The 26695-nt window shown below is 36.7% G+C and overlaps 1 protein-coding gene across 1 annotated transcript in view; it reads left to right on the forward strand.

The window, feature by feature from the left end:
• The first annotated feature begins 1042 nt into the window (after positions 1–1042).
• The window catches only part of EFNA2 (ephrin A2), a 75188-nt gene continuing 49535 nt past the window's right edge, over positions 1043–26695 (forward strand). Inside the window, exon 1 of the mRNA XM_053464969.1 lies at positions 1043–1698. Coding sequence (XP_053320944.1) covers positions 1580–1698 — 119 coding nt within the window. The 5' untranslated portion in view covers positions 1043–1579. The remainder of the gene's footprint in view (positions 1699–26695) is intronic.

The following is a 26695-nucleotide window of genomic DNA, read 5'->3' on the forward strand; positions in this document are numbered from 1 at the left end:
AGCCTGGGGCCAATTTCTCTATTGCCCCTGGGGCCCCATCGTAATGTGGGGGCTGTGGCCCCCATTATGCTAGCCATCTAAGTGACTTCTGTACAGCATCCTGCTGTGACCCAGGCTAGTATGCTAGGTAATGAAAGGAGACATGGCCAGAAAGCAGGGGAGACATTTTCCACACGAAAACACACTGCAGGACATCTGGAAAATGTATTTATTTTTGTACACCCTATGCAAACAGATAATGATATAACACTGTCAGGGCTAGACTGGGCTTTAAAATCAGCCCTGGTTATTTAAGGCCAGCAACTGATAAATGATGTACATGCAACTCCAGGCTTTGCAGTATAGGATGGAAAGGTAGGTTTGCCAAATGGCTAATCTAGGCCTGTCTACTGTAATGGGTTTCACAGGCATGGCAGTAGGCAGCATTTGTGAAGGGCCACGGAGTACGAGGGCATCTGCAGTTCTGCACTGGCGGTCTCTCCCTTTGATAAGTACCCTTTTTCCAGTTTGAACAATGCAAATGGAAGTTACTTACAAAGTATATGCATCGTTTGTTTATGGGGTCGCCTGGGACCCCAAAATATCTGATGGAGTTGCTGTTAGACTAATGTCTAATGCTATTGGTGGCTTAGAAGGTAACAGATCTACATCTTTTTTGTAGAAAATTAAGGCATACAGGAAGAGTACTTTTATTCTTTACTGTAGGGTGAAACAATATAACTTCATGTATTTCCTTGTAGAAACCAATACATTTCCAGCCTTCGGTTACTGAGCCAATTGAAATTAGATCAGCAGTAAATTTGCTGGGGGAACAAAAAGTAATCCAAAGAAAAAAAAGGAGGTGTGCTGTGTGTGCATTAGGGTATAAGAATTTCTGCTGGCATCCACTAGATGGCGCAGCAAAGCTGATGAGAAGCTGAAGCACCATTTAGATGCAGTATGAGAATAGGACAGGAGTGATGTAGTCTAAGGGAGGAGAGAGGAGGGCTGGCTAGAGGGGGATGCAATGAGAGGGGAGGGGAGCACTTTGGTGTGTGGATGGAGTGAGGACAGAGGGGGTTTGGCAGTAGCAGTAGTGGTGCTGGTGTCCGTGACAGAATTGTCCTTATCACTGTGAACATTAGTTTGGGTCCAGCATTGTTTTTGATACCTGTTGTTTGGTCCCTCTTCTGTCTCCCTCAGGGATTGGTTTGTTTCCTGGCCTTTAGGATGTCCTGACTGGTCCCATATCCCGGACTCAGGAGTTGATTCCTCCTGAGCTCCGGACCATGAAAGCGAAGAGAGAGACTGTGCTGAGCCGGAGTCTGCTGCACGTACCTGGTCTGAATAAAACCCAACAGTGTCCTGCAAGGAAGACAGCCAGACAAATTATTGGTGCACAAGAGAGAGACACCATGGAGTGGAGCTGAAAGCTGCCCCGGGACTGGGCAGAAAGAGAAAGTGACAGTCAAAGAAGGACAACTACTTGTAAAAGTGTTGCCTATCCACTTGTTTCTTGAAACACTCTTATACAGGATAACCATCGGACATGGGGCCAGGGAGTCCATTGTGAGTGGAGCACAATACTTGGTCCCTGAGTATGGGGCCCTTGGTCCCACTGCTTCTAGGGGCCCTGATTTGGGTCTGTGTCTGGACAGACGACCCCAGCAAAGTGATATCTGATCGATATGCAGTCTACTGGAACAAGAGCAACCCAAGGTAAGTGTGAGTGTGTGAAATGGTGAAGGGGGCGTGGAGGGTGAGTACCATTAACAAGCGGACTAGATGGGCCGAATGGTTCTTATCTGCCATCAAATTCTATGTTGCTATGTACACCTATATAGCTGTGTGTGGAAACTAGCTGAAAACTTCACGCAGTTCTCAGTACTAAGTGGTAAATGACAAGAACCCACAAACTTAGTAACTATGAACGATATGTATTAATATGCAATTAATACATATCGAGTAACTGTAAGGTAAGTATTTGTATGTGGACGTTCTGTGGGTCAGAATATTTGAATCCGTTTTTGTAGGACTTGCTTGAAGCAAAACGACAATTCCGAGTGTACTAGAAATAAAAAGTGGTTTCTGGATAGCTGGAGGACTATCCTACCTTTTCTGTAGACTGCTGGCATACATACAGCAGACAAAACGTTAGTACTGTTTGGGCATCCTTTACTTTTTTCTTACTTGAGCGCCAAGTTCATAGTGATAACTTTTTAAGTTGTCTATGCTGGGCAGCAGGGCTAGCTGTTTTTTTCCCTGCCCTGGGTGTAAGGCATTCTGTATTTTTCAAGATCTTCTTTCACATGCTTCAGCGAGAAGCTCTAGAGACATATAACTTTCCCTAATGTCTTAACTCGTTTGTGGTACTAAAGCATGTGATGGAAAGTTGTATGCACGTATAAAACAATGCACAAAGCACCTTTTTTACAGTGTGCTCCCAGAGGAATACAAAAACATATTTTCCCAAATTTTTCTGTTCCACGGCACTCTTTATATAATATATGATGTTTGTAAACTCTTTCATGTGGCTTCATGGTCTGCTTTTAATCAAATTGTTTAATGTTGCCTATTTTGAGTGCTGACTTAATGTGCACTGCATGGCATAGGTTGGCATTGTGTAGCGCATGTTGGCACAATGCATATGTGTGTTGCGCAAGAACTAGCACACACAATCCATTCGCTTCTTATGCATTGACATAATTAGTGTGCTTGTTGTGTGCTAGGAATTGTTAGAACTGGTGTTCGGATTGTGTGGAACATATTGTCATGAATCATATGTGCGTGTTGCGTAATATGTGGTATGTGCGGGGATTCCATATGGATTGTATCACACTAGTTCCTCCTCTAGCATAGATCCAGGTAAGTGAACCATTTTGTGTCTTCATTTGATATGTGCTCTCATACGTTTGAGTAGATGAATGGATCCTTTAGTGATGGTGTTGCTTTCTGGACATAAATGTTCATTATTCTCATACATTCTTAAAAGTGCGATCAAAACTGAGGCCAGTCAAGATGATTATAATATGTGCATCATAACATTACTATTGATCTATATTCTTGCGCTGAAATGTATACCCAACTTCATGCATGCCCTTCATGCATATTTCACATCAGTATTTTTCTTTTTTACTTTGTGTACTCATTGCCACGAATAAATGTAGAAACCCATGACATTTTTAAACAAGATTATACAGACAATTTGTCTGCATTGCATGGTCAAAGTAATGTGGCAGTTATAGATTTATTCGTGTGTAAATTTATAACAAAAACCACAATTTGATGGGTTTCTTCAAAATATACGGATCTTGACAAAATACGAATCACAGCAGTCTGTTAACTTTAAGTAGAGTTTCTATTATGTATTTAACAGATAATGTTATTTAATATACACCAACATTTACATTTATGGTGCTTGACACTTTGTCCAGAGGTGCGTATCACTATCTATAGTGAATGTAGCCATAGTTTTCCCCAACCATAAACTCAGACGATAAAGTTGGAGCCAAAGCATATGTTTAGATATATAGATAGCCAATAGATATATATCTATTGTGAATAATAGATACATGAATCACGTAATACTCAATACTCAACTAATTATGTCCATAATGTGCATCCATACTCACGCACATTCCAAAACATAGTAAATATGTTATTAGAAGGACTATTGGATGCTATAATACCGTGGATCCCCCAAACATGCATATTCATGTTGTATTTGAATTACAATATAATTTCCCCAACAAATCAACAAAGAAAGAAAAAATATAGAGAGAAAAAGTCTTCAATTAAAATCTAATGTACTTTCCTTTTGGCAATGCTAAGAAACCAGTAAAAGATTCAACTCTCTAAAGTTTGTAATAAAATATAGGAGTTACTGCAACTAAAAAGTTACATTTAACTATGATCACCACACTACTTCTCTAGTTTAATGACTGAGACTATTTTTGTCTCAGTATAGCTCAGACTGTGGTACATGGTTCTTTGTCTGCAAGCAGTTCCTTTTCTGTGCTGATTACTTCACATATGGATTTTATTAGATACATTACTTCACATTTTTTTTTTTTTTTTTTCTTATTCCTTGTCCCAGTTTTGGGTTTCTGCCTCCCGTCTGTGTTGCAGGCCTGGGATATTTCTTTTGTTCAGTTAAATGCTCAACATATGTTAGAATTCTTAAAGAATCCCAGGTCCGGCTCTGGCATGGATCGAAGCCTTTTTTTTTTTTTTTTGCTCCGCACTTCTAGATCCTGCCGGCTGCTTTCCAAGTGCTTGAGTTATTAAATGAAAAGAGAACAGTCTGAGAGGATTAAGCACCTCACATAATTTAACACACTGATAGCGATCAGTAAAAACAGCGCTGCTTACTTACTTGTGTTCAGGACAGGTTTTCAGGGGGAAAAAAATCCAATAAATAAAAAAAAAAAGAAACCTTTCATCCTGCTCCCTTTTTTTTTAATTATTATTTTTCTACCATATTTCATGATAGCAATCTTCACAGGTAAACTTGTAAATCCTTTGTAACATGTATTAATTGGTAACTGTGGCAATTAATGAAAATAAGCCCCATGGAGCATTTAGCACGACGAAAATAAAAAATAATGGATGCCGTCAAATAAAAAGTCTCCAATAGTAACTTAAAAACAGCCAGGTGAATTTTGCAGTTTTGTTATTTGCGTTTCAGTAGATTACCCGTTTCGCTTTGCCGGCTAAATCACTCTTTTTGAAGATATAACTTTTCAAACATTTGCACCCTGGTGCAAGCAGAGCAAATACAAAACAAAATAGATTATTGTTTTTAGTAATTTTGTCTAATTTGTATACTTTGATTTAGTATCTGTTTTGTGCCAGAAATAAAATTGGCCCCATTGGAGTTCATAATATTTTTCAGAATATGCTGCAATAAACTTTTAGCAGAAAGCAATGTAGAAGTAAATCGCCGTCTATTGCATTTGGAATATAAGGCGCAAGGAACACAGACATTAAAAAAGTCTTATATTCACCCAAAATACAGTTAGGGAGAACTGCACCATAATTATTCATAGTAGGCATTCAATTGTTTTTTAGCATTGTTTTATCGTGTATTATAATTCAATTTTGCACTAAAATTAGGCCATGCTGGCACAAGTAAATCTATTTTGAGTGGACCCAGAGCATCAAATGCTTTTCTGAAAATCTTTGGGAAAATATATATTTTTTTTAGTATTTTCACCAAAATGAATTTTATAAATCCTCCTATTAAGTATAATGCAGTGAATCCTATTTATTTATTTATTTATTTTGCTTGGTATTGGGGAAGTGGGCACATAGGACTGTAGGTTGGAAAGAAATGCATTATAAATACACACAAGTTAGTGTCTTCTGCAACAAGAACCCTTGGCTTCTGTACAGTTTCCGGATCACAGATCACAGTTCACAAGTGCATGCAGCGTACGCAATTAAGGACATGATTCACCCACCGGACTGAGAACGCACTGGCAACAAAGTCCACAAAGTTCCTTCCTCCAAAGAGCATATTGTCAGAGTAACCAAATAAATCACAATTCTTTAAAAATATTTTGTGCATGTTAATATATTCATAATAATTTTATATTATTTAAATTACTTGTTGTAATTAAATGTGACTGCCTGACAGTGTGTGTGTGTATATATATATATATATATATATATATATATATATATATATATGTTATTAATACATGTTTCATGCATTAAATAAATTAGATTATTAGGGTCAGCCGCTGCTAATAAGATATTTAACTGGTTATATATTTTATAAAAACATTGCAGTATATTTTTTCTTCTACGCGGTGTATTCATTATTCAAATATATTATGGTATTTACTGAAAAATACCTTAACTTACATGTGTTAATTTATGTTCTGTTTTAGCTTCTGACATCTAAAGATATAGGGTTTATTGCTTAAACTTGAATGCCCAATAATGCCATGACTACTCGCCGAGAATACACACTAAGGTCAAGAAGTGTCTTATAAAGTCTAAATATACAAGTTTTCCTTTGTAATTAAGGTTAATAGAGTAAACAAGGATTACATTTTTGGTACAGATACATTTGTCTTACTACCTAGAAAATGTAGTCCCTGGGAAGGGATGAGTTTTGTGGTATTCCTCACGGGTAGGTAGGTATTTTTCTTCCCCATGTGTGTGTATATATGGTGATGATTATAGGCTTAGACTTTGCAAAAATGTTAATTTACCATTTTTTTGTACGGTGCTCCCCAAAAAACAATAGATAAACAAGGGGATGGGTGTTTCTACTTGTATTTCCCCATTTCATGCCACGTACGTATTGTTCTGGATGTGCATTGATTGGGTGTAAGGCTGGTCAGCATTGTACCTTTCATTGTGTTCTGTGTCATGCATAGTACCCTGAATTAATAAAAGCAGCCTTTTATCAAGAGTGGAACATTTATACAGTATCCATAAGTACACTTATTAGAGACCGCTTTCTCATCATGAGCCATCCTCAAAATTATAAGAGGTATAGTGTGCGCTTCAATATTTACTCCTATTATCATCTTATCTGCCACTAATACACCCATATCCGTCTATGGCAGTATCTTTTCCTCTTTTACTATACCTTATACTCATGTTTTCCTACCCCCTATTCCCTCTACATTGAAAGCTTGCAAGCAGAGCTCTCTTTGCCTAATTTATCGTTAATTTATCTGTTAATTTTAGATTTGTCATACTCTTTGAATGTACAGTATGTATTGTAAGAAGAGCAACGTAACTTATCGGCGCTATATAAATGAAAGATAATAACAATAATAAAGCTGCTTTAAAGATCTGACATCTTTAAAAACTGATTATTGCCAGGGAAAATTGCTTTTACTGTGAATCTGTAACTCATGAGGCTTTTTGTTCTGAAACACAATTTTCTAATATACCCCATATCTTCAACTGTGGTTGTGGGTTTATTAATTTGAGTTTTTAGTCTGGGAAAAGTGGAGGTATTGGATAGATACTTAATCTCTGTGTTTTGAGGACCAGGTTGTCTTAAGAACCTTCACTTACTTTTTTTTGTCTTGCAAGGACCTACTAGTTACGGCAAGAACACAGGACGTACAAAAGAGAGTAAGGGCAAAAACTCATGGTCAAACCATTAAAAGACATTCAGCCAAGATGGGTTGAATGGTACCACTAAGTTCTGTGTTCCTCTGTCATTTATTCGTAATTAATAGTCTTATGAAAACATAAAACAGATAATCTTGGAATCTTTCATTTTGGATAGTAGCAACCTTAGGTATATGTATAAATGTTTGTGTGCGTGTCGATAATCTGGATCTCCTTAGAAGTGATAATCTTCTTCTGTAGTAGCAGCAGTTCATATGTAATATGTGGGGGCTCTGCAGAGCAGAGTGTATCTTGGTGTATCTGACTCCCTTTCTTTCCTAAATGACCCAATAGCAATCCATATACCACCAAACGTCTCGCAAGCACATTGCTAAATAAATGTTGCTAGCCATAGCCATCTGCCATCTTACACTGACGGGGCGTATGGTATGGACCAAGCGTGGAAACATGTTAGTAGATTTTTATTGCCATTTACTTAGAAAGCACCAGCACGTTCCCTGTGCCCACCACCAACTTTAACATAGTCCCCTGCTGTAAGTGTAGCATGACTTGGGAACCCATGCTGTACCTGACAACCATTTACAATAGGAGCTTGTACCCCCAGCCTTGCTATTCCTTTTAATTTCTTCTGTATTTTCCTTGGTAGACATGATAGCCTCTTTGTAGCAATGTACACACATTCCTTTGATCTGCAGCCAATGTTGTTTGCTCTCAGCTTCGGTGTAGGAAGTTGTCTGTCATGTTATTCTCGGTGGAAAAATCATTCACATCACACCTGAGGGACATTTTCTTACAAAAGAGTAAAACGTGCAAGAATCTACTTTTCCATACATATCATCATTACACCCATTGGCTGATTCGTACTTAATTACAAACTAAGAAATGCAGAATGAAATGCCTTTAAAATTAAAAATTCTTTAATTTCCCTGCTTTAGCCCAGATCACAAAGCATTCACCAACATTTTAATTTTGGGATCTTCGTCATATATGTGCAGGAGTTTGGTGCAGCATCTGTTATTGGAAACCATAATTTTGCCTTATAAGAATCAGGTAAATTTTTAGGGAAAATCTGTTGCAAAAATTGTTTTATTATTATTATTCATCGGAGCAAATGCATATAATACTAGATAGGTGTTCGCATTTTCTTGGAACAGACTTCTGTCCCTGGGTTCTGTTTGTCCCCAGAGTTGTTCCCTGGAACCCTCTTAAGTCTAAAGATAAATTATACAAAAACATTAAAGTTAGCTCAATGGCTTTTTTTAAATACCAACCAACCCACCAACCATTTTTTAAATAGTAGCCTTAAAAAAAACACCAGTATTAGTGAATGTAGTAAAAAAACAGACAAAACATGTTTTCGATGAAACATCCTATATTTTATAATTCCTTCTCCTTTAACTAGCTAAAATAATACAGACAAACAGGAAATTTAAAAACCACATTTAATTTAGGTTGTATAATACTAGAGATTTTACAATATACAACAGTTCTGGAACGTAAAGGTATCTGAGTGATGTCTTTCATTTACAGACATGTTGTTCCTCTGCGATCCTTTATCACGGTAGACCCAAGGGACCAAAACATCATTAATAAAATAGATCACTGCTTGTCCTATGAGTCCTATAAATGGAGGTAAATGGCTCTCTCGAAATATAAAAATGAGAAAAGTGAAACGTGCTCTAAGATAGAAAGTAATATAAAAAGCGAAAATAATTCATATTCATTATTATATAGATTTTCAGTATTCTAAACAGACCTTTGTCTTGAATGCAAATACATTTGATAGGAGAACTGCTTTTATTAGTTTAATTTTTCCCGTTAAAAAAAAAACAACAAATGTAACAAAATTTACTGTGACACAAAACCCTGAGAAGGTCAAGCCAAATAAAAGGTCTTCTTCACAGTATCTAGACATACACACTTTGGCATGGCTGAGATGTCTTGTGCTAATGTTTGCTTTGGTCTGCAGTGGTCTGCACGGTTTTGAAAAATGATGTCACTTTATAAAGGTGGAATAGACTTCCAGAAATCACGTAAAAAAACATGATTTAAAAAAAAATAATAGGGGAATAAAAACCATTTTACAAATTAGCGATTTTACAAAGATAATGCATTTCTGGTCTGGAAAGTCATTCATTTGGGCCATAAATATGTGATTACTCTGGTTATAAATTGTTATATAGCAAATGTTTTGGCTTGTCCACAAATTAAGGCAAAACTTATTTGTGCTGTTAAAAAACGTTTTTTTTTTTTGTTTTTTTTTTAGAATATTTTATGGGCAACTCACAAACATGTTTTGAGGAATTGGTTAGGAAAGGTGGTGGCTGGAACTATTTATTTCCCTTCAATGGAAAGATTATTTGGAATCTAAAAATTACAAAATACAAAATACAGAAAAAGTTTACGCGATGAAATTAGTTAGAAAACGTTAGTTATAAAAGAAAAAAAACTGTATCGTACTCGACGGTGAAATCTGTGAAATCATATAAAAATGTGATATTTCCCACAATGCAGTAGGATGGCCCTTCAAATGTTTTTGAATTGCAACTCGTCTTCAATTGAACCCTAAAGCCTTGGCAAGAGATAGTTAAATATATAGATAAAAATAGTTTAAAAAAAAATAAAGTTCCTATTTTGAGAATGAGTTTATTTACCATTTAAGATATATCTTCACAGCTTCTTCGCACTGGTTTGTATCACTAGCACCTCTTATAGGCATCAATGTAGGGGTAATATCAAACAAAAAATCCAAAGTAGTGTGTATTATTATATTGTTAAGATGCCAGTTTCTGCTCTACTTACACATGCCTACTATAGGCTTTCAGGACATTTGAATTAAAACCAATGTTACATTTAGTAATTGCTAGAAAACCGATCATTGTCATTATCTCACCTCCCTGTGCTTGTCTGCACATGAATCTTAATAAATATTTGAAATATATTTTGTTGCTGTAAAGAGAAGAGGCATTCTTTAGACCTTCCAAACATTATTTTATATTTTTTAGTCACATCTGACAAAAAAGTAAGTACAAAATATTTATTCCAATTTAATAAAAAAAAAAAACCCTCTTCCTATTTTGTGTCTGAAGTTTTGGATACAAAATGACATACCTTAATTACCGCAGCACGTTATTGTCCTGTTACGAAGCAAACCTTTCTCAGGCCTCTTCAGCTTGTTGATGAATAAAATGTGCTTGACCCCTATACAATCCCACATTCCCTGCCTGTGAAGTATTTTATTTGCTAATATTTGAGAGACAGTGAAGTTCCCACTTACATGATGGTGTCAGAGGAGACCAATGATGGTGGGTTAAGAATAAATCTTCTTTTACTTGTTGCATGCTTTGACCTATGTCTTCTCTTACAAAAAGCCTGTAGCCTATTTCGTTTTTAGTTGATTATTACTTGTTGTTAAGTGTTTAGAATGTCCTTTAGCACTGCACTGTTTAAGGGACTTGTTCGTGATTGCTAATTATCAGTTAATGAGGCCTCCAGCTCAGCTGGATCTCAAGTGATATATAAGAAGGAATGATTGGAAGATGACTGGGGTTCCACAGGACGGATGAAAGAGTTTGCTGTGGTGGCTGAGTCCTCTGTACAGGGAGAATGGACGTAACCTTTTTGTGGGAAGGTAGTAATTAAACAGTGTTTAGTACAACCGAAAGCAACAAATTTACACAAACTATATTATAGTTAAATGTTATAAGTTTGAGGGGCTTTGGTGACAACAGTAGAATTTTTCTACTAGAATTTTTTGTAGAATTATCTTATTATATTGACTATTTTTTTTCGGAACTGGTCTGCAAACAGGAAAATAGAGAGCACTCAGAACCTTCAACACCATTGTAGTCTTCAGCCAAAAGAGGTCTTCTTATTATCTGGCAATCTGTGTGTGTGGGAAATAACCAAGCCTATTTCACTGCAGCGCTATTCATCATGTGAGAAACTTTACATTCTCTGGTGACAATGAGGTACTTTATTTTAATATATGAATGACCAATTTACCACAAAATAATTAACACATCAATTGTACAGACTGCAAAATATGTGTTTCATTGCTCTGCAATATAGAATTTATCACACGAAATGGGTTTGTGGGCGTGGACTGGTCTCTCGAGGGATAATCCATCAGAAGGGATAAAATGGCAGCCTAAAAGGGCTACCTGGTCGTTGATGTGTCTTTGCTTTTGCCATCTGCTCACTCTATATCCCTCTGTGACCCTGTTTGATGTAGACTCTATTATAAAGCATAAGCAGCACCCATTTATGGATTTGAAAACTTGTAAGAGAAGAAAAGTAAGAAAATTTAAAATAAACTTATAACAACGTAGCCTGTGGAAATCTCCCTTGTGTCTTCTGTTTGACTCATTTGCTTTATCAATTTCCACATATTACTGTATCTTAATCGTGTGCATTCAGCTCTTCTGTAGATCTAACCCTTCAGTTGAGATGCAAGGTGTAGTTGACTTATAAATTTACACCAGTATCGAAAGCAAGTTTTGGCATTTTTTTCTTTATACGAGATCTGGCCATATAACATTGTTTTTGGCCCCTGCTATTAACAGCTTAGTGTCGAAGCAGTAAACTCATCTATTATGTATTGTAGATCAGAATCCTGGGGAGATCCGCCAATATGTTTCTGTTTATTATCACCACATAGAACCTCATCAGAAATCTCTGTCTGTTGTAGCTGTGATTTAAGGGGCAATGGTCTTACATGCAATTTGTAATTTTTGGTATAAATGTAGTTCATAAGTGTGCATCTGGGGAGTATGGTATAAACGGAACAGCTCTATGAACATGTTAATTGCAGCTTCTCTTCTTGTTCATGAAAAAAAGATAAAAAAGGGGACTTGCTATGTTCATTATAAGTGCATATTTATTGAGATGCCTGTAACAATCATTTTATTGTGGAAGAATACAGGATGACCTATGTCCCATATTCTGTTCTCCTGAACACCAGTTTGTTTGGATACTAAGCACAAGGTTTGTCTGGATACATCAGCCTGACCTTCTTCGCTATTAGTTGTATGAATATGTTTACTAATAAGGGCATAGAGCTATTTTATGTATTATGATTGGTTTAGGATAGGGCGTTATTTCCGGTATAATTATATAAATATATCCATAATGCGTCATAATCAACAGGAATCTTATTATACAAAAATGTGTGTGATTTCTCACTGGTCGATCAGGATACTTATACAATTTGGAACCCCAAGGTATAGAAGTACTCCGACAATACAAACATGTATCTTTCATGACATACATATAACCTATGATTTCTAACTAATAGAATGCCTTTTAGAATTTAGTAGCCATAGAGACAAGTTCTGCAGTTTGCTTGTCAATCCTGTTAGCCTGGATGGTATGATTAGTTTTGTGAGTCAAAATGCCAACGAAACAGAGGAAACATCTAGAACATCCTACAATCTTCCAAACTGTTAACAAGTTTTACCCCTCTAAATTTTTATTTGCTTCTGTAGTACCCCTATAAGGAAAAACAAATTATCAGTGCGGGTTTTCTTTGTGTCATAGAATTATTATGTTAATTGTCACCCAAGCATTGTGTAAAGAACAAAAAAGGACAACATATACATTGCGTTTGCAGATATGCCAACAAATGTGTGAATTAAAATTAAACTGGGTCTAAATTGGGGCCCTACCCCATATAATGTCATCAGCGTGATCCGACTCAATGAGTCATTCATGTGCATGATGTGTTTGTCGAGACGCCCACCTAAAACCCCTTGGGTAACACTTCAAGAATGATCTCTTGATAATACCTCCATATATCCTAAATGGCTAAACAGGAACATTTGTTTGTGGTTTGCGTAGATTTATTTTCTTCTGTGGCGGAGGTGGGGGTCACTTCATCTGCTATTGATATTTCTATTACTCAGTTCTGTAGAAGACCAGAATATTTTATTTATCCAAACTACTTTATATGTATGTGCATTCCAGCGCATACATTACTGTGAGTTTTACTGCTGTATGTGTGATATACACCAAACATCTGGCGCTCCAGCTAACTTTAAACAAATCGTGAAAATTGGTCCCAAACGCAGTTAAGATATCGATTAATTTTGATTTTAATTACGACCACTATCCCCAGAGATTAGTGTCAGAGGTGGATCTTAATTAAAAGCATTGTGGATTGTTGTCAAGCCAGCTCAACATTGATATGAGTATCTCAACGTATGTTGACACCATCAAAAAGATATGCAGTGTAAGCTGAAATGCACAAGCTGACACCAGATTTTATTATGCGAGTTAAGTAGAATAAAACTTTTAGTGGAAATAGCATCACCGAGATAAAAACAAAAAACAAAAAAACAGTCTATTCTTTTCCTTGGTGAAAACTGTGATACAAGATAATACGAGCATTGCGATCACCATCATGGTGAATCTAAAAATGCCAATTTAATTATGGATAGCATATATATCCTTAAAATATGTGAGAATTAGACAAACAATCATGACGATGGGTAAGATTAAGGTATCTGGATCTGCGGATACTTCACAGTCCTTGAGCTACGTTAAGCCAGAAAGGTAGTAATAGGGGAAACGGCTGCCGTTGAATCCGCTTGTAATATAAATATACCTTCCTGTATAACTGAATATTGCTATTATATATCCAACAGTTGTCTGAGTTCCAGGGAGCTGGTTAAGGCTGGTAGTAGTTTTTACACACAACAACTGGAAAGATATACAATATATTACCCATCGCTCACTTCTGGAATAATGAAAAAAAACGGTCTGGAAGTGGTTGTCGTCTTAAGATAGACCTTTTGGCCCTGAGATTCTGTAGACCTAACAATGTTACCTTAAGCTCTGTGTATCAAGAGACATCAGCTGATTCTACTCTGAAAAAAATATTGCAGCTTTCGTTAAATTTGTGTTGTTCATGTATGGACAGCATTTTGCACCATTTTTCTTATTCCCGTCCTGTATCTGACAAAAACAGGTTTTCGTTCATAAGCATTAAGGGCAAATTAAATACATAAGGGGGTATTAGTGTTCCTAGTGAATCTTGTAAACTCTGACAAGAAGTATTGAATATTTCAAAGTTTTAATTTTTTTTTGATTTTGAAGTCCCCAAGCATTGTTTCCTTCCAGCATGGTCTTGATATATTATAGTAAAAATGTATGTTAGCATGTGAGTTAAAATTCATCGTAGTATTTATAGTGTGCATTGCCTATGTGCAAGCGATATTGTGTTACAATGTGGAATGTAGGCATGCTATAATTACATGTCACTTTGACATTATTATTACATGTTACAGGGCCTGCTGTCAGTAATATAATATTACATGTAATCCTTTGTATCGCTAGTGTGATATTGATTTTTACCAGTGTATCCCACTAAGAAACAATGCTCCATGAAGGATTATTTATCTGCCTAACATGACTCACAGAGCGAAAAATAATTTCTTGTGGCCACAGTTCTACACAACCAAGTCATTAAAATTGGAAAATATTTGTTAAGCAAGAAATCACACCCAACAAGTACTATTTAAAAGCACCAATCTGAAGCATAAACATTAGGGATTTCGTTACACTGTATGGCCATATATTCTTTAGCCCGTCACTATGTCCAAATCCGTGGGACTGCACTGCCTTTTAACCCCTTAATCATCAATGTTTTCTTTACACTACAGGACAGCAGCAATTTTCATATGTGTACTATGTCACTGTTCAACTGTAATGTCCCTCTTTCTCAGTTGGTGCCCACACAAATTAGATATCGTTTTTTAGTACAAGTAGGGTTTTCTTTTTAAATAATATTCCAAAAATGTAAGACATTATTTTGTATAATTAAAATTAAATAAAAAAATTGTATACCGGTATGTGTTTTACACATATATAAGTTACACAGAGCTAGAGCCAATGGGGTAGAAATACCCAAAATATATTCATTAACTTGCTCTGAACTAGAAGCCACCCTATATGCCCAGGATTACAAATATTACAAACCTTTCAAACTCCAGGTTTGAGGAAAAACCCTATTTGGTTTGAAATGTTGCCACTCGTGTGGAAATAAAACTACACTAATTTATGTACATTGCTGAGCACTTCGTGATTTTTTTGCTACATTTGAGAGAATCCCCCCCCCCCTCTGATTGCTGTGTGCAGTCCGGTTCAAGCAGGTACACTGACTGATCGCGCATTTTGTGATCAGTCTGTGAGTTACTGTGGCAGGAGACCCGGTCGGGGTCTTTTAGAGACCCCGCAAATCCCTGCCACATCATGAGGCTATCCCGGCAACATCAGCGCTGTTACATTCAATATGACAACTCGGGGCAACACATTTTGGGGAGACCGTGTTTTCATTTGACAGCCTGATGTCTCGTTCACCGGCATTTAGGGATTTAGCTGGGATTTAGCTTTGCACGTGCAAAATGTCGATGACGTAAGGGATATGTCCTTGGTCCTCTAGGACCAGTTTTTTTTGCGATATATCCCTTACATCCTTGGTCATGAAGGGGTTAATCCACAGGGACTTTCTGGACTTTATTAATGAAGCACCTGGATGTTTATATATATATATATTTTAGGGTTCAGGAACAATAGGCAAATTAACAAATTAAGTAACCATAATAACGGCAAACATGCTACCTATTTCTAAACATAACATTTGATATTGTATTATTTAGTATAATTATTTTGGTTGTTTGCATCTAGGGGGTAAAACTTATATGAATTAATTAGGTGGCTACCTTCTAAAAATGAAATTTAAAACTAGACCACACTACCAATTAAACATGTTTATTTTCTGAAGAACCCGAAGAGACAAAATAACAGTAATAATAAGGGATCTGAAAGATGTAGGGGATAGGTCTGGGGAAAAAAATCCCACTTCCTTTTTTTTTTACAGTAGCCAATATAATCTAAATTTGACTCTAGTTTCTCCTAGATCAATCAATCAATCAATAAAGTATAATCCAAAAAAAAAGCAAGGGCAGCCAACAGTTAGAGTGGCTGCTGTTTCAGAACTGCAACCCCCATGACGATCAACTAGTATTTAAAGGTCTGTGTAAGGCTAGGTGAGCATAATGGGAGTTGTATAGCTCCACATCAACTGGAAACTGTTTTGTCTACATGGAACAGCACCTTTTCCCCCATTGATTATGAGTGGCATCTCTGTGGGCTACCCTTGCTTTTAGTTATTTACATTTTGTCTCAAGTAAGTGTTCCTGGGCACACATACATAGTTAATCACTTGGAACAAATAAGTCTATCCACTTTGTGTCCCTGATCACTGATTCTGGTGGGAGGTGTGACTGCATTAACACAACCAAACTCACAACGCAAGTGTATAGGTCACTGGTATCATTCTCATTAAATTCATATGATCGCACACAACATTATGATAGTTTTAGAGGATCTGGAACTACGTCACAGAGACCTTTTTGCATTTCAAAACACCTGGAGTTAACATTATATTCAAAACTCATTATCTGTTTACTAACCACCTATTCCGCTGTTTTCCAATTCAATCAACCCAGTAGCTTTAGGATATAGCAGGAAATTAGACTTCGTATTTTCTGCTGGAACCGTGGAAATAAAGGCAATAAGGTACATTTAAGCACCACTTGGAAAAAAAAAAGTGTAATGGTGTGCCACAAAAAAGACTGCATATCCCACAGAACGGACTAAATGAAGCCTGTTTTAGATTTCACTAAAAACTATGTGCAAAACCACCGCAGGGAAGAAAAAAAAACCGCTACTTAATAAATATTTCTTACAAAGACACAGTACTTTGTGGAGGTAGCATTCTTTGTATACTATACGGATATATAAAGTGTATAGGGATTCTTTCATCATGCTACATGTGTTACCCTATTCTCCCATTTATGATCATGCAGCAGTTAGTTATAGTTGTTGTCAATCTTAGTTTTGACCACTTTGTTGTTTACAAGGTCATTTAAAAGTTGTTTTTGTGTGTGTGTGTGTGTGTGTGTGTGTGAGAGAGAGGAGTGATCACATGCTAACATTTCTAAAACGAGAGAACATTCCATAGCGCTGTATAGCACACGTTAGTCTTTTCTTGGCAAACTGTGGTATTGTTACTATAGCAACAGGCCCCGATTTCTCCATAGTTAGATATTTCAGTGCACACTTTAAGAAATTTCTTAACAAAGCAATGTTCCCCCTCTATGAATTTGATACATTTCTTTCAGCATGGGTCTGGGAAGAGCGCCAAGCGGCATCCTGCTGGCTCCAAAAGAATGTATGGAATGTCTCTTTTTGCTTTTTAAATAAAGTTGTACATAACAAAACAATAAACAATGAACTGCCCCAAGTGAACTGCGCAGAAAAAAGTTTTCTCCATCAAAAATTAACGAAAGAAGCTCGGCCTAATTTGAAAAAGGGACACACTTTGGATGGGGATTAAATTTGTTATTTTGCTTAGCAGATATAGCCACTTATAAAACTTTCTATGAAATTAGGAAATTATAAATCGGGGCCACTGATCCACCAGTAGTTGCAGGCATGCTAGTAAATATCCAAATCCAAAAAACACAATATCTCAACTCTACTTATATCAAACAGCTTTATTTTTTACTTTTAAGGGAAAATTACCATAATTACATATTCTGCCAAAAGCACAAGGTAGCTGCGAGCATACTTAATAAAATATCTTGTGGATCATACGTGGTACAAATCAAAATATTTTTTGCAAAAAATGTCTCTTAGTTTAATGTACGTTTACAGAAGATGCTGCATATTAAATCATATTGAAGTTTGGTACCTATTAACACAGGGAAATTATAATTGAGTTTGACCATTTTGAATATTGCTTAAACTGTAAAATGAAAGTCACTGCTTTTGTTTACTAATCTAGCATGGAGATATTTACTGCTACGATATTTTGCAGGTCAAAGTAGGTTAATTCCCATCTTTGTTTCCCTCATTATGGGATCCATGTATTATGTTGTGTATTCCTATGCTCAGATGATGCTCTTTTTTTCCAGTAAACCTCAAATAATGGTCGATACTTTCAAGATAACTTTGAATTGAAGCGACCTTTGTCTTGCGGGAAGGTTCCAAATGGGGTAGCATTTAAGAATTAAATTTAGAGCGTCTTTGTATACATACCTAACTTAACTGCTGATATATATTTATAAAAATACGTTTTATGCTGGTTTCTGTAAAAGCCTTCCAGGGTCTTTAGCTATGTGAAGACAGGGTTAACAGGTTTAACATAAGACATAATGATCTTAAACCTGTTAACCCTGTCTGTTCATATAGCTATCTGTTTTTGCTAGATTGTTGAAGATAAAAAAAATATATACGGGAAAAATAAAAGTTATCAAATAATCTTATATGTGGAGAATTTCCCGCTCCACTGGAGCATTAAAACACAACTTCCATTAATCAATTTAGAATGGAACGATAGCACAGGATAACATTAGCTCAGTGCTTTTGAGGCAAATATGTGTATGGCGGGCGATTTATCTAACCAGTTAGATACTTTTTATTCTGTTAAGGATGGCTTTGGTTTCACCTTATAGAGAACAGTGCCGAGTTGAAATGGTCCTAACCCTAGTAGTTTATTAGTCCTTAGTGGTCTGTAATATTTTGAAGATACAGATACATTTTTTATATAATAATCTTTTTACCGTATAACCCTCTTTACCAACACTGATATGTAATAAGTGCCTAATAATAATTTTTTAAAACTTAAAAAAATCCACTGTCATATTTATTATTTTGAACAATATTTTTAGAGCAGCAGTTCCACTGACTGAATGTAGCGCTTTTCTAACTAAATCTGGCACTAGAAACATTATTCCTAGAACTGGTTAATACCAAAACCCTTTCTAGAAAATGTGTTAATCAAGTAACATTTTACTGCATTCATACATTTTTTCGGATCACTTAATTGTCGTGTGACACTGATAGTGTTTTGGAAGTTTTTGTGAGATTAAAGTTTGATTACATTTTTAACCCCTTCACGACCAGGTGTTCTCCAACCCTAGTGACTGAAGCTTTTTTTTTGGACATTTTTACTATATGTTTAATCACGATTCCCCTTTTTAATATTTAGTGTCCCCACGCAATTTTTTTTTCAGAAAAGACCTTTCTTTTGATACCATTTTTTGTTTGCATAATCCATCATTTCATTTGATCAATAGGTTAAAAAAATAAGAGAGAGAAAACACATCTTTGCAATTTTACCTTTCTTCTACAACTTAGGTGGCAATTCAGTCATACAGACTTTCGACAGATGATGAGTTGCATTTTTTAGGAATCTACAGAATAATTCTAAATAACCAAATGTACATTTTTTTTACTTTTTTACTTTGAATCAGAGGGTACTCCTTATAATGTCATGATAACATTATGGGTCTGACGGGGGTGGGGATTGGGCTTGACCAAGTTCTTACACTGCGGACAGAGAATGCCTGAATGGAACTTTGGGCATTCTCTGTTATTTTGGTGTAACCGCCACTCACACTGAGTGCCATTAAACTGGATCAGTCGATAACTGGCTCCTGCTGATAGGGGTGACCCCAGGCTGTCTAATGACAGTCCGAACTCCTGTGTACCAGCAGGGAAATTTCCTCACTGATGCAAAAACAACAGGAAGTATTACTTTGCCCTAAGGGTCATCTATACCATTTTGTATAGAACATAATATGTCCTAATGCCATTAAGGAAAGAGGAAAGGATAAAATGGCAGATCTGCTACGACAATAATGAATCTTAATTTTAGAGAGTGAAATTATTCTTTTTAGGAGAGCACCACCTTTTACATTTGCAGCGTAAGTGGTTCTTTTTATTTTGAAAACCAAACTATAACATTATCACTGTAAGTGGCTGATCTCTTTTTATTAGGCTTTATTCTACGCTCTCTCCACTTATCCTTTTTATCATTTCTTCTCTTAATCAATCTCCCCCCTCTCCATCCCCAACTTGTTTTCCTCAATGGACGGCTATTAGGCTGTAGTTCTCCCTTATCGTGTGAGGTTGCGGTATACATTCTCCGTGGCAAAGGCATGGCAATAATAAAGTGATATATAATTGCTGGTAATGTAGATGCAACCTTCATCTCAATGACATATCATGAATAGCTTGATGCCAGATTATATTCAATTAATGCAAATTAGAATGTGAAAATTCTAATTAATGGACCAACACCGTACACAGCTTTTTTTTTTTTTACGCTATTGCATTTGTTAGCATAAAGCATAATCAGTTTTAAGAATTATTGGATACAAGTGTCAGTAGCATGTGAATTCAAATCTGCGCGGTTATCACTTTTCTTTCTGGAATGCAATCCCCTTCTCCTAATGCTGCCTGAACTGACCAGTTTTTACCTAGTAAAAATTAAAAGGAATAATCAATCAGTTCATGGCACTGCATTACAGATAATGTGTGTTTCTTTTGATATAAATTCATATATTTATTAGTTGGGTTATCTCTAAATCATTTTAAAATGTTTGGTTTGGGAAGGTGACAGACCCACTTTTATATAAATCCAATGTGAGTGAAAAAATATGCGTAAAAAATGCTGCTAAGGTAATACTGCTGAACATAATGCTCTTAGAAAGTCCCCACTGAAATTACTTCATTGCGGTGGACTGGCTACTGGATAATCCCAGATCGAGAACAATAAGGATTGCCCCACATGGTCGTCTTATATGTTTTCTGTATGTTGTAAACAATCTGGAGCCTCGAAACAATAAAATTATTTTGAAAGGTAATAGAAACTAAAAGAACGAAAGTAACTTTGTGCTGTAATTGAATTTCAAGGCTACAATTTGATGTTAGTGGACTTAAGTGGTATCCTAACATAGCAATGTTACTGATTTTGCAGTTGAAACTTTTATGAATAGAAACAATGTTTCAGAACTTTGTGCAAAAAAAACCTGTCTCTTAAAAAACACCAATAGCGGCACTTTTGGCAACATTGCATGTATGAAAAATTATCCAAGTACAAACTTTTAAATATGGAATAACAAAAATGGAATAGGCCAGTTAGCATGAGTTACCAGTTTTCTAACATTGAACTGGAAATCACTTAACATTTTTCACCCCTGTCATGTTTTATTGAAAAAGTAAGATTTGTCACTGATTTTTGACTTTTCATATCATAATAAAGGCTTTAGAAATATACTTCTAACGCTAATTTAAATATTTATTCTGCACCAATACATATTTGCTATTTTATTTCTGAATCTCTACCAATTTCAGGATCTGTACAAATAATAACAGGAGCATTTATACATCAGTTATGTAAATTCCCGTGTAACCACTTGTCATTGCATGATTACTAATATGAAGGGGAAATTGAAACACAAAAATCACCTGTTTGGAACCAGATATTGGGATAATTATGCGGGTCACATGGGTTGGGTATCTAGTGAATGGAACATTTAAAGTTTATCTGTGATCATATAAACTTTTGTATTTCAGTATATTGCATGCAAAAAAGAATGATAATTAAAGTGCTTTATGAATACTTTAATATGCGTTATTTAAAAAAATTAAGGAATAAAAGACTAACTTATTGTAGTTGCTACAGCTCTTTGAACTGCCCTCCTGCTCCATGGTCTGCCAATTCTTCTCACTGATAGGCTGCTTCAAGCTGCCAACCAGTGACAGGGAAGGACTCCCATTGAAATCAGTGGGAGCACTTTTCGCACATGCACACGGGAGTCTAAGGAGTTTGCAACATTCCCCGAGCCAATGTCTGAGCTTATTTGAGGTGAGTATATCACAACTATCTGGGGATGGGGAAAAGGGCAAAAGCATATAGGGGATTCGGCAAAAATAGCATGGCTTTATGAAATCCCCAGGTTTCCTCCTTTTGAGTCATCTGAGTTAACTGCGTCATATGATATCATGGTTAATTATTTTAGAAACATTACATGATCGGCTTTGGGGTAGTGCATGTAATTTCAATGTATGTGACTGGAGCAATGTAGCTTAGAAAAGATATGTTAGTCTAGTAGTGTAAATAAAAAAAAAAATAATACTACAATATACAATAATACCTTTTTATTGGACTAAAATTTCATTTTAAGGATACACTTTCAAGAGTTTTAACCTTCTTTAAAGGGAGGTTGATACTCTAGAAAGCTTGTCTATAAAATGGAATGTTAGTCCAATAAAACGTTATTATTTTATATTGTAGCTCTCATTTTTTCCAATGAGTGAAACAAGAAACATGTAAGTGTTGCCATATCAAGAAGACTGCCAAGACTATCAAGAAGAATTAACAGGCAACTCGGGACCTGTGGTCACCCTGCCAAGAAAAATAGAAGTAAACATTAAACTTATTATTTATGCAACTTTTTGCAACAAACATTACATACATATTCCGTACAACCATAAAACAATAACTATAAGATATAAAAATAAACAGAACCAGGAGAATCTTGCAGGCAGTGATAAGCTCCACACTTAGCCCTTTGCCTCTTTTACTTATAGGTATGGAGATGAAAATTGGTCCTGGCGCTTTAAGGCTGATTAATGGCCTGCATGTAGCTGCCTGTAGCTGGTTGCACTTGGCCACTTATACTACTCTTTTACACATAGTGACCGTTCTCTCTTACACTTTTGCATTGTGCGGCTGCATGTATCCAGCTGGTGGTGGCATACTAAAACACTGGACTGACAATAAAGGTTACGTGGGAGACGCCAGATATATTTGCATCTGTAACCGATGGCATTGATACGTAATATAAATATAGAATGTATACTGAGTGTGTAAATATATAGTATAGACAGTGTTAAGTGCTTTTTTCTAGTTATTTTTGTTTAAATGTGTCTATATATATAAACAAATATATTAATTATAAATACATATATTTAATAAAAGATCTGTTAGAAATCTATTCTATAGGAATAGATATACAGATAAAGCCAACAACCAATCTATCCATCTGTATCCTCATCCTGCTGCATTTGTTTGTGAAACCATTTTTTTTTCTTACCAATGGTAATGGTAAGTACCCGAGGCAGTCACCAGATAAAGCATCCAGAATATAACACCAGCAGTTCATACAAGATTGTTTACTGGCAGAGTGACATTAAAATTACATGGAAGACTGAGTACCGTAAATTTGTTATTAATTTTACATGTAATACTGTAAGCGTGTCATTAATATTACATGGAAAGTGCTATCAATATTACATGGGACACTGTTGGTGTTCTAATAATAATTACTTACATGTAACGCTGGTTAACTTTCCAGGTTACGCTATATCACTGTTTAGTCATTGTGATAGCAGTACGATTTAAACACTGTCAGCTTCCAGTCATTTGATGACTGTACTGTCGCTGGTTATATAACTGGCCTGTCGCTCTGTATTGTCAGCCCTTTACTTACCTGTAACATTGCACACTGTCATTGTGATGGTAATATTACACGTTACAATGCCGTATCATCATTACAATAATATTACAGGTGAAACTGTGACCTGTCAGCTATGTATCAGGAAAGCATAGTTGACGGAGCCTTATACCTTCCTATATAAAAAAAAAAAACATCTAAAATTCAAAGACTAGAAAATCTGTAAATACCGTTAATTCTATTGCCATAACTCACAACCCTATTGGTGTGCTTGTAATAGAGCAACTTTTCTTGCAGTTCCCTCACCCTGTCTTCTGATGATGTGCTCCAGCAGGGCCGGCCTTAGGGGTGTGCGACCTGTGCGACCGCACAGGGCGCCATGGTTGCAGGGGCGCCTGACCGGGACTTAGATTAAAGCATCGTTTTTTTTTTGTTTTTTTTTTAAACTTTATTTAACATCATTGATGTTAAATAAAGTTTAAAAAAAAAAAACGATGCTTTAATCTAAGTCCCGGTCAGGGGCGCCGAGCGGTTGCTCGTGAAGTTCTCGGCAACCGCTCGGCGCCCCTTACTCTCCGTGACTCCGTCGCGGTGCCAGCATCTCATGTTGAGCGCCGGACTATACCGGCGCTCAACATGAAATGCCGGCAGAGCGAGAAGACGGATGCCTCCCGCTCTTACCGCAGGACTCCGGCAACAAGGTAAGTGGGGGGGGTAGTTTGAAGGGGCAGAGGGGGGGGGGTAGTTTGAAGGGGCAGGGGGGGGGTAGTTTGAAGGGGCAGAGGGGGGGGTAGTTTGAAGGGGCAGAGGGGGGGTAGTTTGAAGGGGCAGAGGGGGGGGGTAGTTTGAAGGGGCAGAGGGGAGGGGTAGTTTGAATGGGTAGAGGGGAGGGGTAGTTTGAGGGGGGGTAGTTTAAAGGGGCAGAGAGGGCGGGTAGTTTGAAGGGGCAGAGAGGGGGGGTAGTGAGGGGGGGCGCCAGAGGAGTAGTCCGCACAGGGCGCCACAACGCCTAAGGCCGGCTCTGTGCTCCAGCAAGTGAAATCACACCCTGGCATTAAATATATTTAGGGCAGAGTAACCAAGGGTGCTCTCCCTGCAGCTTCTGCAGTCCAGGGTAGGGTCCTCCAAGGCATTTTGGCACAAAAGTGGCCCCTTTGAAATTGGCCCTATCAGTCTCCTGTTGGTATCTATCTATCTGTCTATCTATCTATCTATCTATATATCTATATATCTATATATCTATATATCTGTAAATCTGACATCACAATCTCACAGACACAGATCGGCAATTGATGCAGCGATGGATTACAGACCTGGATGCCACTATGTGCTTCCTCGGCTTATGTCCAGGCGGCCTCTTACCGCCATCATTTTAATGCTCATCAGCTACTATGTGTATAATGGACACTTCTACTGATTATGTAAAGCAGTAAGAGAATATATTAAACAGGTTTTTTGTGAGTTTGTTGTCAGAATTGTATATATTGCCATCCGATTTGTTTAAAAAAAACCACAGTATTAAACATGTATCATTACTTTCTATTAAATATAAGAACATTTGAGTAAATTAAGTGGATTCCACCGCTGCGTTAATTGGATGTTTCTAGTGCTTTTGTGCTAAACCGCACTGTTATTCACATATTGAAATGTTACTATTCAAATTGTAATCAACCCTATTATGTGAATGTTATACTTTTTACAGTTTTATAATAGCCACCGCATTTGCAGTGTATTATGGATCACTGAGGTTTTTGCCCATAGACAATGTATGCACAAAAACTCCCTCCTCCTCCTTAATTAATATCACTTCCTTGAGATGGAAATTTCTTCAGAGCTGGAAGTAGTAGATTATTGGTAAAACGTAGACTTATTCTGCTAAACAGATTGCGCTCGGCCGATTTTTTTTGCAACAAAAAAATATTTTTTTCCATATATTTTATGCACCCAAGCAACTGAAATCTTGCAGGATTCAAGGGACTGGGAAATATGTCCTTCAAAAAGTTGCATTCAACTAAGTTGATGCTCTGTGGCCAGATTGATCTGTCTGTCTGTCTATCTGTATCTGATGCCAACAACACAAGCAGGATATACACATGATGCAGACAAAGGGGTTTATTCACTAAAGAGACTTGAGTTGCTGATCCTTATCCTCACTTTACATTATGAAGGGCCGACACCATTGAGCTTCTGCTGCAGGAAGAGCTTAGTTGAGCATGTAAAATGTATTGTTCAATGAGCAAGGTTTCTTCAAAGACTCTCATACGTTGAATTATGCAGGACTAGCTCGCTCTCCTCCTTGCTGTGTTGGCCCTTCATAATGAATATTGAAATGGGGGCTGAAACAACAACCCTACTGCAAATTCTCTGTTTAGTAAAAATAGTTCAAGAGTATCGTTCTAGAAGGAGTAGGGGCCATGGAAGAACATGGGACAGAGGAGATGGCAATGGTGGCTAATAGCTTACTGCAGGAGATGATGGAAGAAGTGTGTCAGCTAGACAGCTATCTGTCCATCCCAGTGTCATTCTTGGTTTTGTACAAGTACATATAGTAGCATTTGGATGTATACAAAGTTAAACAAATTGTCTACATTTCAGTTTTATCTGTCAAGCCATACTATGTACTATGACAAGCCTAGACCACAGCCACAATTTGTTGCACACGGTTCTGCCAGTCAGGCTTACATCGCTCATAGCTTTTATAACATCCCATTACAGTCTGTCACATTCATACACGCCATCAGTCCGTGTACATGACAGGTTATGTTTTGCAACTATTTCTATAAATGCAGGGAGAGACAGATATATATGTGGAATTGCTTGAAGCATAAGACAGTTTTGGCATTAGTGTGATGTCGGTTCCCATTTTCAGTATATGCAACTGGGCAAACCCCACTGTAAATGCATCCATACAACCACAAGATGAGCTTTTGTACTTGCTTTATCTACTTTATTTTTATGTGTGAGGGGATTCACTGTTATTTCAGTCTAATTATCCTGTCATTCCTGGTCCATCCTCAAAATCCAATGTGATGTGATTTTTTTTCCTATATAAAACTTTAAAAATATATATGAGCATTTATGGTCTTTATTTAGTTTTTATTTATTTACCAAGAAAAACAAGAGTGCAGCAGAATGATCCCCAGCTCGCATAGATCTCTCCAGCAATCATGGAACTCAATGAGTATATATAGTAATAATGTAACAATCAGAGGTCTTTTAAGTGGAAGCTGAATGCACATATTAATTCTGAGGAAAGAGGTTCCATATCATATATCATTACTCTTGATACCATTGTTGTAGCAATG

This window comes from Spea bombifrons, chromosome 1 (genome assembly GCF_027358695.1).
Source record: "Spea bombifrons isolate aSpeBom1 chromosome 1, aSpeBom1.2.pri, whole genome shotgun sequence".
Classification (NCBI taxonomy): domain Eukaryota; kingdom Metazoa; phylum Chordata; class Amphibia; order Anura; family Pelobatidae; genus Spea; species Spea bombifrons.